Source organism: Podarcis raffonei, chromosome 8 (assembly GCF_027172205.1).
Source record: "Podarcis raffonei isolate rPodRaf1 chromosome 8, rPodRaf1.pri, whole genome shotgun sequence".
NCBI classification, from domain to species: Eukaryota; Metazoa; Chordata; class Lepidosauria; order Squamata; family Lacertidae; genus Podarcis; species Podarcis raffonei.
The window spans coordinates 20,399,204-20,412,446 of record NC_070609.1 but is presented as its reverse complement, the minus strand read 5'-3'; the positions used below and the strand labels follow the sequence as shown (position 1 = coordinate 20,412,446).

The following is a 13,243-nucleotide window of genomic DNA, read 5'->3' as shown; positions in this document are numbered from 1 at the left end:
GTAACCTGAAAAAAACGCAACCTGAAGTGTCTGTAACCCAAGTTATGACTATATGACTATTCAGTGATGCAAGTCAACCACGTCAGTTTCTTTTTTCTTGACAAAGAGTATAGCTTTTGTTACATAGTTATTCCTTCCAAACCCCTGCTATCCAGAAAATCAGTGGGTAGGGGGAGATGAGACCAGATTAGTTCCAAACCATCATCATACACACAACATATGGGACACACATAAGCAGGATGTTTCATGAGCTGCAATTTATTCTCCATTCCCCATACAGGGAGAGAGGCGACTTTATTTTCTCTGTAAAAAGTAGCCTTTTCATTCATTGCAGGTATGAACTTGGACCTAAAGGGGAAAGTTCACACTTTCAGTCCAGACAGCGTTTGGTTTAAATGCTTGAAATCCAACGGTCAGAAGGGGAGGGGGGAAGGATAGTTATCCAGGATCAGACCCCCTCATTGGATGAGGTAGGAAAGCTAGAAGTTTATCGTACTGTAAGAACACCCAGACAAACTGCTTAAAAGGTACAAAAGTCACATTCAAAGCTTTCACAAATTCAAGCATGGATACTTCAGGTTGTGACAAGTTAAACTTTCCCCTCAAGTACTGCTTTGTTAAGATTTTCAGATAAAACTTTACAGGTTACGTTCCTTTCCAATTCAGTCCCCGCAAGGTATTTCTCTTTAAAATTCAGTTCCGTAAATTGGATACAGGATTTTTGGGCGCTACTTTCAAATAAGGTGAACAGCGCATGTTGCTATGCAGAATGGTGTGCTCAGGAATGGAATGAATATATATATGTATAGATGGTTTTTAAAAACTGGAAATTTGTTTTGGGATGGAAGCTCCTTTGAGCCAGTAGTTATTTCATTCAGTCTTGCTTAGATTGTTTCAGTGCTTGAAGTCTTTCTAACAGCGGAGGATGAGAATAATGCCACATTGAAAACAACCAGTCTGAAACAGGAAATCCCAGATTATCTTTGTTTAACTTGATCAGAGCGGAATACAAGTCTGTAGCCTTTCCAAGATCCTTGGCAAATGCATCCGCTTGAAATTCAAATCGCCTACTTAATACAGTTAAGCAGAAGGAGAGAACCTGTAAGGGAAACAATATAGGGAAGTTACATTAAGAACTCAGAACATGTTGCAGAATCCTCCAAACCCCAGCCTCGTACCCACTAGCCTTCTGCATGGTAAAGACAATTCTTTAAATTGTATACTACTTCAACAGCTTCTGGGTGTGAAGCAGTTTATAAATCTGCAAAATAAAAACAAAGAAATGCTACACAACTGGTACCACTGAGGAAACTTTTAAAAAATGAATCAGAATTCTGACAGCATTATTGTGGGATAGGAGGGTTTAAGTCCGCAAAGAAACTACTATAGCATTTCAGCAAAAATGGCTTGAGTGTGCAACCAAAAGCAGAACTTTACCTCATTATAAGGAGAGAAAATAAACTGAAAGATGATCAACAGGCCTATCAGGGTTGGCTGAGTATCATAAAATCCAAAAGCTGCAAAGAGCTCCTTTCGACCAATCAACACGGCAAATAAAAAGAAACACAAGAAGGAGTTCATCTAGGAAAGAAAAAGAAAAAAAGAGCAACATGCGTTGCCTTAATGATTTGTTAGCAACCATTTTTTATTTGTAAAAGTATCTATATACCCCTATCTCATAAAATATCAGAGCGGTGTACAACAATATAAAAATAAATTACTAAACCTATTAAAGTGGTATGGGAGCAATCATTAAAATTAGAAAATGTGGAACTGCAGAGTTGGCATAAAAAAGCCTTGAATAGGCACCTGAAATTCAGAAGCGAAGATGCCTGCTGAATCTGTTGGAAGAGTGTACCGCACCATGGGGCCTGTGACACTCAGTACCCAACTTCTAGTGGAGGGCAGCCGGGGCTCTGTAACATGCGGGGCAACTAACAGTGCTCCTCCAAATGATCTCAGTGATCGGGTTGGGATATAAGGGCTCAGGCGGGCCTTAAGATGTCCCGGACCCAAGTTATTCATGGCTCTGCAGATCAGCACAAGAGTCTTGAACCTGGTCCTGTAGCTCAGTGTAGATGTTTTAAGAAAGGTATCACATGCTGTTAGCCATCTGCCTGCATCAGCAGTCTTGGCACTGCATCCAGCCGGAGCTGGAGCTTCCACACCTGGGACCAAAATACAGGTAAATACATCCCCAGCCACTGTGGCTTATAGCAGCTTCCAAGGAACACAGTGCAGGGGAGAAATAAGAGAAAAGCTAACCTCCACCCCAATGACACCTAAGCACTGATGCAATCCATTTCTATCCCCCCCGCCCCCGTCTCCTGGACTGCTTTTAAAGTCTTAAGAGGGGGGAAGTAGGAGGTCAATCAGATTTCTGTGTAATGGGCTGTTCAGCTCTAAGTCACCTCTCTGTTAACACACCTCCCCATTTACACTCTTGCTTGCCCACGTTCCTTTTCACAGCTTCCATAACTAAAGGAATGATGCTGCATGCCAATATAAGCACACTCAAACAAAACCCATTGGAATTTCCTCGGTGCTTTCTGCTCACCTGGCTGATGACAATGTTTTTAATCGTGTGGCCCAGTTTCCAGTGCCCCAGCTCATGACCCAGCACAGCCAAGACTTCTTCATTTTTGCAACCTTGCTTCTTATTCTAGAGTAAAGGGGAGGGGGGTGAGGAGGAGAGAGAAGGAACATGTTATCCAAGCATGAGCAAGACCATCTTCCAAGCTCACGAATGCAGGACAGGAAGCAGAAATTCTTCACATGATACTTTGTGAATGGCTTTCCTACTCCTGGGTGATTTTTGACACTCTATTGACTCTCTCAGTCCTTAGTCACCCCCGCTGCACAATCTAATCAATCCCAGAGGGTCAATACTGGACACTTTAGGAAAGCCCCTTTTAAATTTTGATAGTTTACGTAACCAACCCTCGGCCCATAATACTGTATCTGCAGGCCTCCTGTCAGGGTTATCCCTTCCAAGATGGCTCATAATATAAGTATTTTCAAGTGTATTATCCTAATGCAGGGCAAAACACATCTAGCCATACAATAACAGCAACAGCTCAAAGTAGCATCAGAAAAATAAGGTCGTTCAAAAGTTGATTTTAAAATAGGGTTTCCCTAAAAATAAATAGGAAGCCATGGCTTAACTCCTTGGGAAGAGATCTGCGAAGGAATGGAGCTACTGAAGCAAAGCTCTGGATGCTCAGAGCTTTGTCCTCAAAGGAAATGTGCAGAATAGCAGGTAACAAAAGTCCATAGCTACAACAAATTATGAGCCACATTCTGGATTTGGGGTTATTGCAAAAATGGGAAACCATTCTCTGGTAAGCAACCTCCCAGGGGCTGCATAGCAGAGGTAAAAGTGAGTGGGGAACATAGGTGACCTCTCTTTGCACAGAAGGCTACATTCCACCCGTGCAAATGTCATCCTGGCAAGCCAGAAGGTTTATAACAGTACACATTCCACCGATGCAAAGGAACGTGATGAGGGCACGGAACAGGGTCATTGAAGGGTGTGGCCTGGGGATAGCCCTGAGGGCCAGAATAGAGAGGCCTGGATTTGGCCTCTGGACCTCAGGTTCCCCAGCCCTGGGTAAAAGCCACCTACAACCACTTTAGCATTTATTGCCAAGGATCTGATGTGCACACTTGCACTCCATCAACAATTGCCCTTGCCATCTAGGAAATCTTAGATCAGAACGGCTGCACCTTAGTGATATAACCTTCCCCCGCCCAATCCAGATACTTACTTTGGCTTTAGCCTTTGCCTCGGCATCTTCCCCGTCTCCTCCAGCCACCTGGTTCTCTGAGCCAGGCTCCTCAGGGCGCTCTTTGTTAAGGGCAGAATAATCCTCCAAGAGTGTGTCAAACAGCACGATACGCTTGTTCTTGAAGAAGCCGTAGAAATAGGCATTGCTGTGGGAAGACCGTTTGGAACCTGGGGCAGGTGGGAGAAGGGTGGGAACGAAGTCACATTACAGAAGCAAGCAAGTGAACGTGTCCCCTTTATCTTGGGGACAGATTTTAAGTGGGGAGGTAAGTCCACATGAATCTGTCCTTCAGCCGAGATCGGCAGCTGGCCCAGCCCTTGGAGGTTAGGTGGGTGACTATTGTTGGCCACTGTGAGAACAGACTGGAGGACTAGATGGACCTTTGGCCCAACCCAGCAGGGCCCTTCTTATAAAAGACACTTCCTTTGATGGTACCCTATAATGGTGATCCTTCTGTCCCTCCCCAGGAAAGCATGACTGGTGACATTGCATGTTGTCTACCCTGTTAGTCCAAGGGCGATAGTCAACTAAGTAATACAGTGGTATCTCGGGTTGAGTACTTTATTCGTTCCGGAGGTCCGTACTTAACCTGAAACTGTTCTTAACCTGAAGCACCACTTTAGCTAATGGGGCCTCCTGCTACCGCCACGCCGTCGGAGCACGATTTCTGTTCTCATCCTGAATAATAATAATAATAATAATTTATTATTTATACCCCGCCCATCTGGCTGAGTTTCCCCAGCCACTCTGGGCGGCTCCCAATCAGTGTTAAAAACAGTACAGCGTTGCATATTAAAAACTTCCCTGAACAGGGCTGCCTTAAGATGTCTTCTGAATGTCAGGTAATTATTTATCTCTTTGACATCTGATGGGAGGGCGTTCCACAGGGCGGGTGCCACTACCGAGAAGGCCCTCTGTCTGGTTCCCTGTAGCCTCACTTCTCGCAATGAGGGAACCGCCAGAAGGCCCTCGGCGCTGGATCTCAGTGTCCAGGCTGAACGATGGGGGTGGAGACGCTCCTTCAGGTATACAGGACCGAGGCCGTTTAGGGCTTTAAAGGTCAGCACCAACACTTTGAATCGTGCTCGGAAACGTACTGGGAGCCAATGCAGATCTCTCAGAACCGGTGTTATGTGGTCCCGGCGAAGCAAAGTTCTTAACCTGAAGCACTATTTCTGGGTTAGCGGAGTCTGTAACCTGAAGCGTATGTAACCCGAGGTACCACTGTACTTGCATCCACAGGCTTCAGTGGGTCTACTCTACAAAGAAGATTGGCTATCACCCCAAATTTTTACAATCTAAAATGGATTGTGGTAAATATGGTAAAAAATATAGTAAAATGATAAATATGTAAGGGTGTAACGTATTGTAAGGGTGTAATGCATTTTAAGTTGCATTGGGGTTGGATCCTGATAATATATTCTGCTGTTTTCCTATCATCACGAGCTGCCTTGTGACATGTGCTGTCCCAGAGATGTACGGACTCTCACCTTCCACCACATACACTTTGGTCAGAGGAAAGTCTATATTCTTTGCCATCTCCTCAATCTGCTGCTTCAGCTCTCCTTCAGGGAGTGGGATGAATTTATCGAACAAGGGAGCAATGTAGTCTGCATAGATTGTGACAAGGACCTATAGTGGAGCACAACTGTTAAAACAGAGACACCTTAGGCCAGTTTATTCATCATTAACATTTATCTCCAGGAATGCGCAATACAATGTCAAAGGCACTTCTACATAAGCGAGAATTGCAGTAATCCAGCCTAGAGTTACTAATGCAGTGGTGGTGCACCTCAGGTCCGGATATTAACGTCAACATACTGATGACACCCGACTCAAAATCTCCTAATGACTGCCTTCAACAGCTTCTTTTTTGGGGGGGGATCCATATACACTGCAGTGGACCCTGGAAATCCTGTTGGCACCCCTTCTGTCACACACAGAAGAAACAGCCTCCTCTAAAATGCTGCTTGGTATATTTTAAAATGTGTATCAAACTTAAACATCAACTGCCTGATTAATCAAGACACATTTTCATTTGATTCTTTAATTAAATGTTGTAGCCAGAGATTGAATAGTGCTTAACCTGGACTAGATTCTGCCCTCTGCCACAGCTGCCAGGTTAACTAAATAAGAATAATTTAGTTAAACTGACCTGTTAGCAAAGTTACAGTTTTACGGGGCAAGATGGAAAGGAAACCATGATAAGCAGGCAAGCCGTTTTAGTGACTTGAGACAACCAACTCCCCAATTTAATAAGAGTTACAAATGAAGGAATTCTGGACACAGCAGACTGCATCACATACTCACCAAAGAAACTACTAAGGTGAAAAGCCATGCATAAATGAAGAAATAGTCTCCACCTATTTTAATGATGTAAAGTAGAAGTGATGTTACTGGCAACAGGATACACTGGGTCACTATAAACTTCTTGATTGCATCTTTAAAAAAGAATCCCAGAGTCTGCAGAAGAAGAGATAATTAAGATGAAATGTTTAGAAGCCAGCTGTGTGAATATATAAGAGGTTCAAAAATCACATGCTGTTTAGCCCCGCTCAAAACTTGTCCAGGCCATTGGATAACAGTTAGTTGAAGCAGGAGAATCGGTACAGCAGGCATAGGGAACTGATGGCCTTCCAGATGGTGCTGAACTACAACTCCCATCAACCCTAGCAAGTGTGCCAATGACGGTGGTTGTAATTCAGCAACATTTGGAGGGCCAAAGGCTTCCCACAGCTCCTTTACAGATTTAAAAGCCAAATAAGCACAAATCATACAGGCAATGAAAGAAAACTGCTATCAATTTGGTGGCCAACAAATACTATAAGATACCTGCTGGTTGAAGCCATGTTTTTCCTCGATGACAAAAGTATTATAGAGGCTCCACGGAAGACCGGTAACAGCACTGAAGAGTGTAGCAAGCAGCAGGAACACCAAGGACTGAACAATCTATGTGCAAGGAGGGGGGAAATACAAGTCAGTACTTCCCTAACTTCAGACATATTGGGAGGAATTCAATGCCATGCTATTACAATTGTTCCATCAGTGCAAGCATCTCTGCTTTCCAGATGGAACAATCCCCATTATGCTAGTGGGAGCCAGATGGAATGAGTGCCTCTCTCCTCCCCCCACATACTGTTCTGGGGATTATCCCAATGTTGCCTCCATGCCCTGCTTAAGGTAAAGGTAAAGGGACCCCTGACCATTAGGTCCAGTTGTGGCCGACTCTGGGGTTGCGGCGCTCATCTCGCTTTACTGGCCGAGGGAGCCGGCGTACAGCTTCCGGGTCATGTGGCCAGCATGACTAAGCCGCTTCTGGTGAACCAGAGCAGCACACGGAAACGCCGTTTACCTTCCCGCCGGAGCAGTACCTATTTATCTACTTGCACTTTGACGTGCTTTTGAACTGCTAGGTTGGCAGGAGCAGGGACCGAGCGACGGGAGCTCACCCCGTCGCGGGGATTCGAACCGCCAACCTTCTGATCGGCAAGCCCTAGGCTCTGTGGTTTAACCCACAGCGCCACCCGCACTGCTTAGGGGCTTCCTATAAAGGCATCTGGCCTGCCACTGCAGGAAAACATAGTCTTGAACAAGATCAGCCTTTGGTCTCATTCGGTAGGGCTTTTTCCATGTTCTCATTGCTCATATTTAAAAATGCAAAGGGAATAGCAGCTGGAATTTTATTAAAAATGGATAGTTTAGTTACAGGTGGGGTGGGGGACATCGGGACCTACCTCATATTCAGGCCCAAAACCGGCACGAGCTGAAATGTCTCCAGATACAGACCAGAGGAAAGGGATTCCTCCACACAGAAGGATCACCTGTAAAAAGCCAAACCACAGCTTTATGGAACAGGCTAGCCCCGAAGTTTAGGAATCTCATGAACAACAAAATCAAGCCTCTCTCATCCTCCGCCTTTGCACTACTGTAAGAGCACCTTAACAAGGGAAGAGGAGATGCAAATAAGAGAACGGAGCGTCTTTCCTGTTAATAGCCGTGAAGAGGGAATTTCAGCCGGCGCCGCTTCACACCTCACCCAGCAAGCTGCCCTTATCAGAATCCCCTCTTTGGTACAGCTATTACGGAGTAATAACCGTGGCTGCTAGTTCTTAAACTAGTGACATATTTGTGGTGTTTTTGTTTTTTTAAAGCAAACGAGGGTCCCTTATTGCAGGCTAGGTCCAGGATCAGCAAAACTGCTGAAGACTACTGCACTAACCCATTGCCCTCTAGTTACAACAGCTTGAATCCAAAGTGGTGCTAAGTTACTCATTTTGGCTCCCTCCTCCTCTATACATCCACTAAATCTGTTCTGGGGGTTCCCCATACCTTTCAGAGAAGATTTGGAGGGAGCGTGGGGCACAAGCATGTGGAGGAAGTTGTGCTGCGCAAGCACAAATCCTTGTGTTAATAGAACGAGGGAGCTGGATAGCACCCACAGAGCCAGAAAGTCAGTGTTGTGCAGGGGCTAGTGTGTGCTGAGCTAGGATATGAAAAATCTAGCTGCCAATGCCCACTCAGCTGAAGCTCCATCTGCTCAGTTAAAAGTTCCACCCTGCTTACAGCTATCCTTGGGAAAGCCTTTCGGTTTGCCTTCCTTAACTAATCTCGTGGGATTTTGTGAAGCCGAAACACCACTCTGAGCTGCTTGGGGAAAGGCTGAAACACAAGTATAAGAGTCCCCTACTTCAAGAGATAGTTCAGTTAAAACTATCCAGAGAACTGAAATGATTGAGCCAAGCTACAGTGGAAAGCACCCAGAAAAGAAATCCTAGTAGCTTAGTGTCTATTTTATTTGTATTTATTGAATGCACCTGTTATCCTTGCCTTCAGGTCAAGATGTACTCGTAGGGTAGCAGGCAATTAGAAAACAAAACCATCAAGATTATAAGACTAAAATCAACAAAATGGAAACCGGGGGGGTGGAGGGGGAGAGAGAGAGAGACAGACAGACAACAGCAGCAATTCACACTGAAAGGAGAAGGCAACTGCAATCTTATATATTTACTCAGAAGTCCCACTGGATTCATTGTAGCTTACTTCCAGGTAAGTTGGTATAGGATCACAGCCTAAGAGGCCTTGGTAAATGGGTAAAGGTATTTAGGAAATTTGGGCAATTTCCTCCCTTTCATGGCAAGCCATCATTTGCCATTATATGCAAATCAGTAAGCTATGGTTTGTGCTTGCCTTCCAAGTCAGATTGTGTACATATATATATGAGAGACAGCATTCGATTTTGGTATGTGACTCTTTTCTGAAAGCAAAGCACAAACCAACGCTTGTCGATCTGAATATAAATGGCAAACAATTGTTTGCTGCAAAAGAGGAAGTGCAGTAGGAGAAGAAATCAGGGCTTACTCGTGTGATGTTAAATCATGGTCCACGTAGCAGCAAACCATGGTTTGGTGTCACATCTAAACCAGCTGAGTGTCACAAAGTCTAACAGTTTCAGTCTGACCCCAACATTAAATAAGCAGCAAAATCATTACAGACAGCATGCATCATCTCCTGACAGAAGCATCTCCGGAAAAAGCATTGCACCCCCTAAATTCTATGTCACTGGCCGGACAGTGTTCTAGCACAAGGGAGGGTAGAAGGTAGATTTCTGGGTGATTTTCAGTGGATTCGTAAGGATCTATGACTCCCATTTGTTTAATAGCAACAAAATGACTGTCTCTGTCCTAATTGTGCTGCTGAAATGAAGGAAGCTTGTGGGGTGGGTGTGGCAGAGAGGTAACCATAAATTAAATTTTATGTAAAAAGACTGTGGGTTTCATTCAGCTCAAAACAAATTCCCAGGCTCATAATTCTTTAAATCTATCAGTATACCATTTACATGAGGCTCCAGTGATAGATGGTGGGGGTTCTAGTAAAAAAAGGAGGAACCCCACAAGTATGAAGACTGTCCTAAGAAATTGAAATACCAGAAGATTCTTACATCCTGTCATAGGATTAGGCTTGATATTGTGCATTTTCTGATGCTTAAATGAAAATCTCATTCCCAATACATTTTGAAATACTATTTTACATTCTAACTAATAAAGAAAAACCACAGAACTTAAGAGGAAAAACAGATACTTACTGTGCCCTCTATCTCTGAGTACAGCCCTGACCAAAAACTGAAAGCACTTTTATCCAATTGATAAAGGCGAGATTTCTCAAATGTTTCCGAGTCCATGATTGGTCCTAATTCCAGTGGAACATGGGTGGTTGTCCTGTACACAGTCCTCTGAAATATTTTAAACATAGCAGTAAATACAAGTTACCATCTACCTTCTAAAGCTCTGTTCTCAGGTGTCACAGGAAGCCCCTCTTCTTTCTAGCCAAGGATTGTTAGTGACAAAGTATTCCAGGACTACAAAATGACACAGGTGATATTGGGATCTCCTCCAAAGCCTGGGCATACAATAACAAATCAATGGGCCTAAAGAATTAACCTTGTGGGCACTCTTAGCGATGTACGCAGGCAGGGTAGAAATTTTCATACAAGTAAATAAACAAACGCCTACAAAAATAGAAGGCAGAAGCTATGCCTAACAGCAAAATGTGACTTTTGCCAAGAGTAATAGAACATTGAGACATTTTAAAGTAGCTGGCAGAACTTCCTAGTTCTACTTGACTGCTTGATGCCTCTTCAATGTTCTCCACATTTTCCTCTTCCCTATTCTTTGATTCAAGAGTGGGGGAGTGAGAAAGGAAACATGATATGAGAAATGTGTGGGTGTGGCTAAAGTCTCGTTGGTCTCTGTAGCTTCAGAATTACTGTATTTTTTGCACCATAACACTCACTTTTTTCCTCCTAAAAAGTAAGGGGAAATGTCTGTGCGTGTTATGGAGGGAATGCCTACGGGTGGCATGCCTACGGATTTTCCTCCTCTAAAAACTACATGCGTGTTATGGTCGGGTGCGTGTTATAGTGCGAAAAATACGGTAATACCATTAATAAAATTAAAATGGGGGAAATCCCATACACTACAACTTGCCCTAATTTCCACCACAGATTCACTGTGGATTCTACAAATCTACATAGCCTTAAGCTACAATGGTGGGAATTTGCACAATTCAGTTATTTGAGGCAAACCTTACATCCCATATTTTGAGAAAAGTAAAAGCGTCCTTGGGTCTGATTTTACTGTAGTCTCTCAATGATCCTGTTGTTATAAACCAAGTTTCAGCAATGTACTGAGAAAATTTCTTAAAAATTTTGATACCAGCAGCAGCAATGAGCGAAGTCCCAGAAACTTTTGCATACACACACCAATAAGGTCTACACACATAACAACCCCATACATGTTTGCTTGGAAATCAATAGCACTATATCCAATGAGGCTTACTTCCTTGTAAGCATGCTCAGAACGGTTGCCTGAATGAATTAGGTCTAACAGCAGCATGGTTGCTCTTATCAACCGCTTGCTATGGGTATTTTGGAAGATGCAAGTTTGTAGTTTTTGGTCTACTAATTTATTTTAACACTAACACACAATTGCTGTACTAAATCAATCCAAGAACCCTGCTATTAGACAGCTTTTCAAAGTGGGGCACCTTTCTGAGGAGGACACAGAGGGGACAAGGGAGTAATAGCAAATAATCACATCCTCTTCAGCACCATATACGGAGAAAAGAAACAAAGGGCACAATAGGGGACCAACAGACAGGGGAGGACTACTATGGCTCCAGCTGATAAGAGTCCAACAGCATGCAGAGGGCCACAGGTTCTCCACCACTGCTACAAAGAGAGGAGCTAGCAAACCAAAAGCTATCCTATACAGAAAAGACTACAGAAGAGTTAATAAAATCATTTATCGGCTTAGGAAGTGTGCGCAGTATTAAAAGCCTTAAATCAGCAGCAATGGATGGCCACCCCCTTCCCAGCTGCCAAAGCAAGGGTGGGGTTGACAGCTGTGAAGAAAAGGAGGAACAAAATTCTCAAGTCAGGAGGCTGTTATTTCACGCCCACAAATTTAACACCCAGCTTCCCCCCCCCCCATGGAACTTAAGGTAGTGTCAACGTGGCTGCCTCCCCACCCAGACCTGCTTAACTTCAGCAAGGGGGGTGGTGGCCTCAGGCAACGGGAGAGGCAGCCCTGCAACATCTGACCCAGCCTTTCTCAACCTTGGGTGGCCCAGATGCTCCCGGACCACGACCACCACCATCCCTAAGCAAGCGGGACCAGAAGTCAGGGATGATGGGGGGGTTGGTAGTCCAACATCTGGGGATCTAAGGCTGAGAAAGGCGGGCCAGGAGATTCCCCCACCCTTGGCTTGACAGCAACCTCGGGTGCTGGAATCACCGGGAGGGGGGATTTCTGTTCTTCCTCCTCCTCATCCAACGCGGCCAGCTACCAATTGCTGCAACTCAACGGGGCGGGGGGGGGGGGACATGAAAAGGAAGGGAAAGGTTGCCTCCGACCTGCCGCCAGGCGAGCAGCGCCTCCCACAGGTAGACGGCCCACGAGAAGAGCAGCACCGAGCAGAAGATCCGGCTCTCCAGGGGGGTCTCGGCCCACAGATCGCCCAGCCGCTGCGCCGCCATGCTGGGCCCCCAAGTCCGCCGCTCGACAGCACGCCTGTTCCCTCCGCCAGCTTCCTCCTCGGATGACACTGGCACTCACTTCCGCCTGGGGCGCTTCCGGCAGCAGCAGCAGCAGGAGGAGGGAAGGAACATCTTTTCTCTTCCCCTCCGCCCCCCTCGCCTCTCTCCATTCAGACAGCCGACCAATCGGAACTGCCGCCTCAGTTCCCGCTGAAACAATCTTGCGGTTCGCGACGGTTGTAGGCGGAATGTTCCGTGGGCGGCCGGGCGAAGGAGGATTAATGGAAATGGGTTAATAGTAAAAGCCTGAAAAGGATGCGGGTCTGAACGGAGCTCCGCTACGTTGCGTCGCAGGGGAATGATGCCATGCGTGCCGCCATCCCCTCACATCCTCCAACCCCCGCTCCGCCCCCCCCCAAAATTAGTCAATCCCAAATTGTTCCCCTTTCCCTGTTCTGGTGGGATTCCTAAACTTTTGTTTTTGCTGATGCTTTTTAATATGCTTTATTGCTTTTAAAAACTGTGTAACATAAATAATCAACAGAAAATGAAAATAAAAATAAGCAAACATTCATTCCATAGTTGGTGCTTGTTGTATGTAACAATTTGTAGTTGGATTCAACATGACCGCCGGTCCCCCCATTGTGGTTCCTCGATTACATTCTTTATCTGCACACTAAACTTTGTCATAGAATCATAGAATCGGAAGAGACCACAAGGGCCATCGAGTCCAACCCCCTGCCAAGCAGGAAACACCATCAGACATATGGTTGTCAAGCCTCTGCTTAAAGACCTCCAAAGGAGGAGACTCCACCACACTCCTTGGCAGCAAATTCCACTGTCCAACAGCTCTTACTGTCAGGAAGTTCTTCCTAATGTTTAGGTGGAATCTTCTTGCTTGTAGTTTGGAACCATTGCTCCG

General features: G+C 45.1%; 1 protein-coding gene across 1 annotated transcript; it reads right to left on the bottom strand.

Moving 5' to 3' along the window:
- Positions 1 to 242: 242 nt before the first annotated feature.
- On the bottom strand, positions 243 to 12,445 carry ZMPSTE24 (zinc metallopeptidase STE24). Its single transcript, XM_053398423.1, has 10 exons — positions 12,199 to 12,445; positions 9,871 to 10,017; positions 7,523 to 7,609; positions 6,621 to 6,737; positions 6,099 to 6,251; positions 5,279 to 5,420; positions 3,768 to 3,955; positions 2,558 to 2,662; positions 1,438 to 1,581; positions 243 to 1,099 (listed from the first exon to the last, which is right to left on the bottom strand). Exons 1-10 carry the CDS (start codon positions 12,319 to 12,321, stop codon positions 875 to 877), a joined length of 1,431 nt encoding a protein of 476 aa, XP_053254398.1. The 5' UTR covers positions 12,322 to 12,445; the 3' UTR covers positions 243 to 874.
- Positions 12,446 to 13,243: the final 798 nt, after the last annotated feature.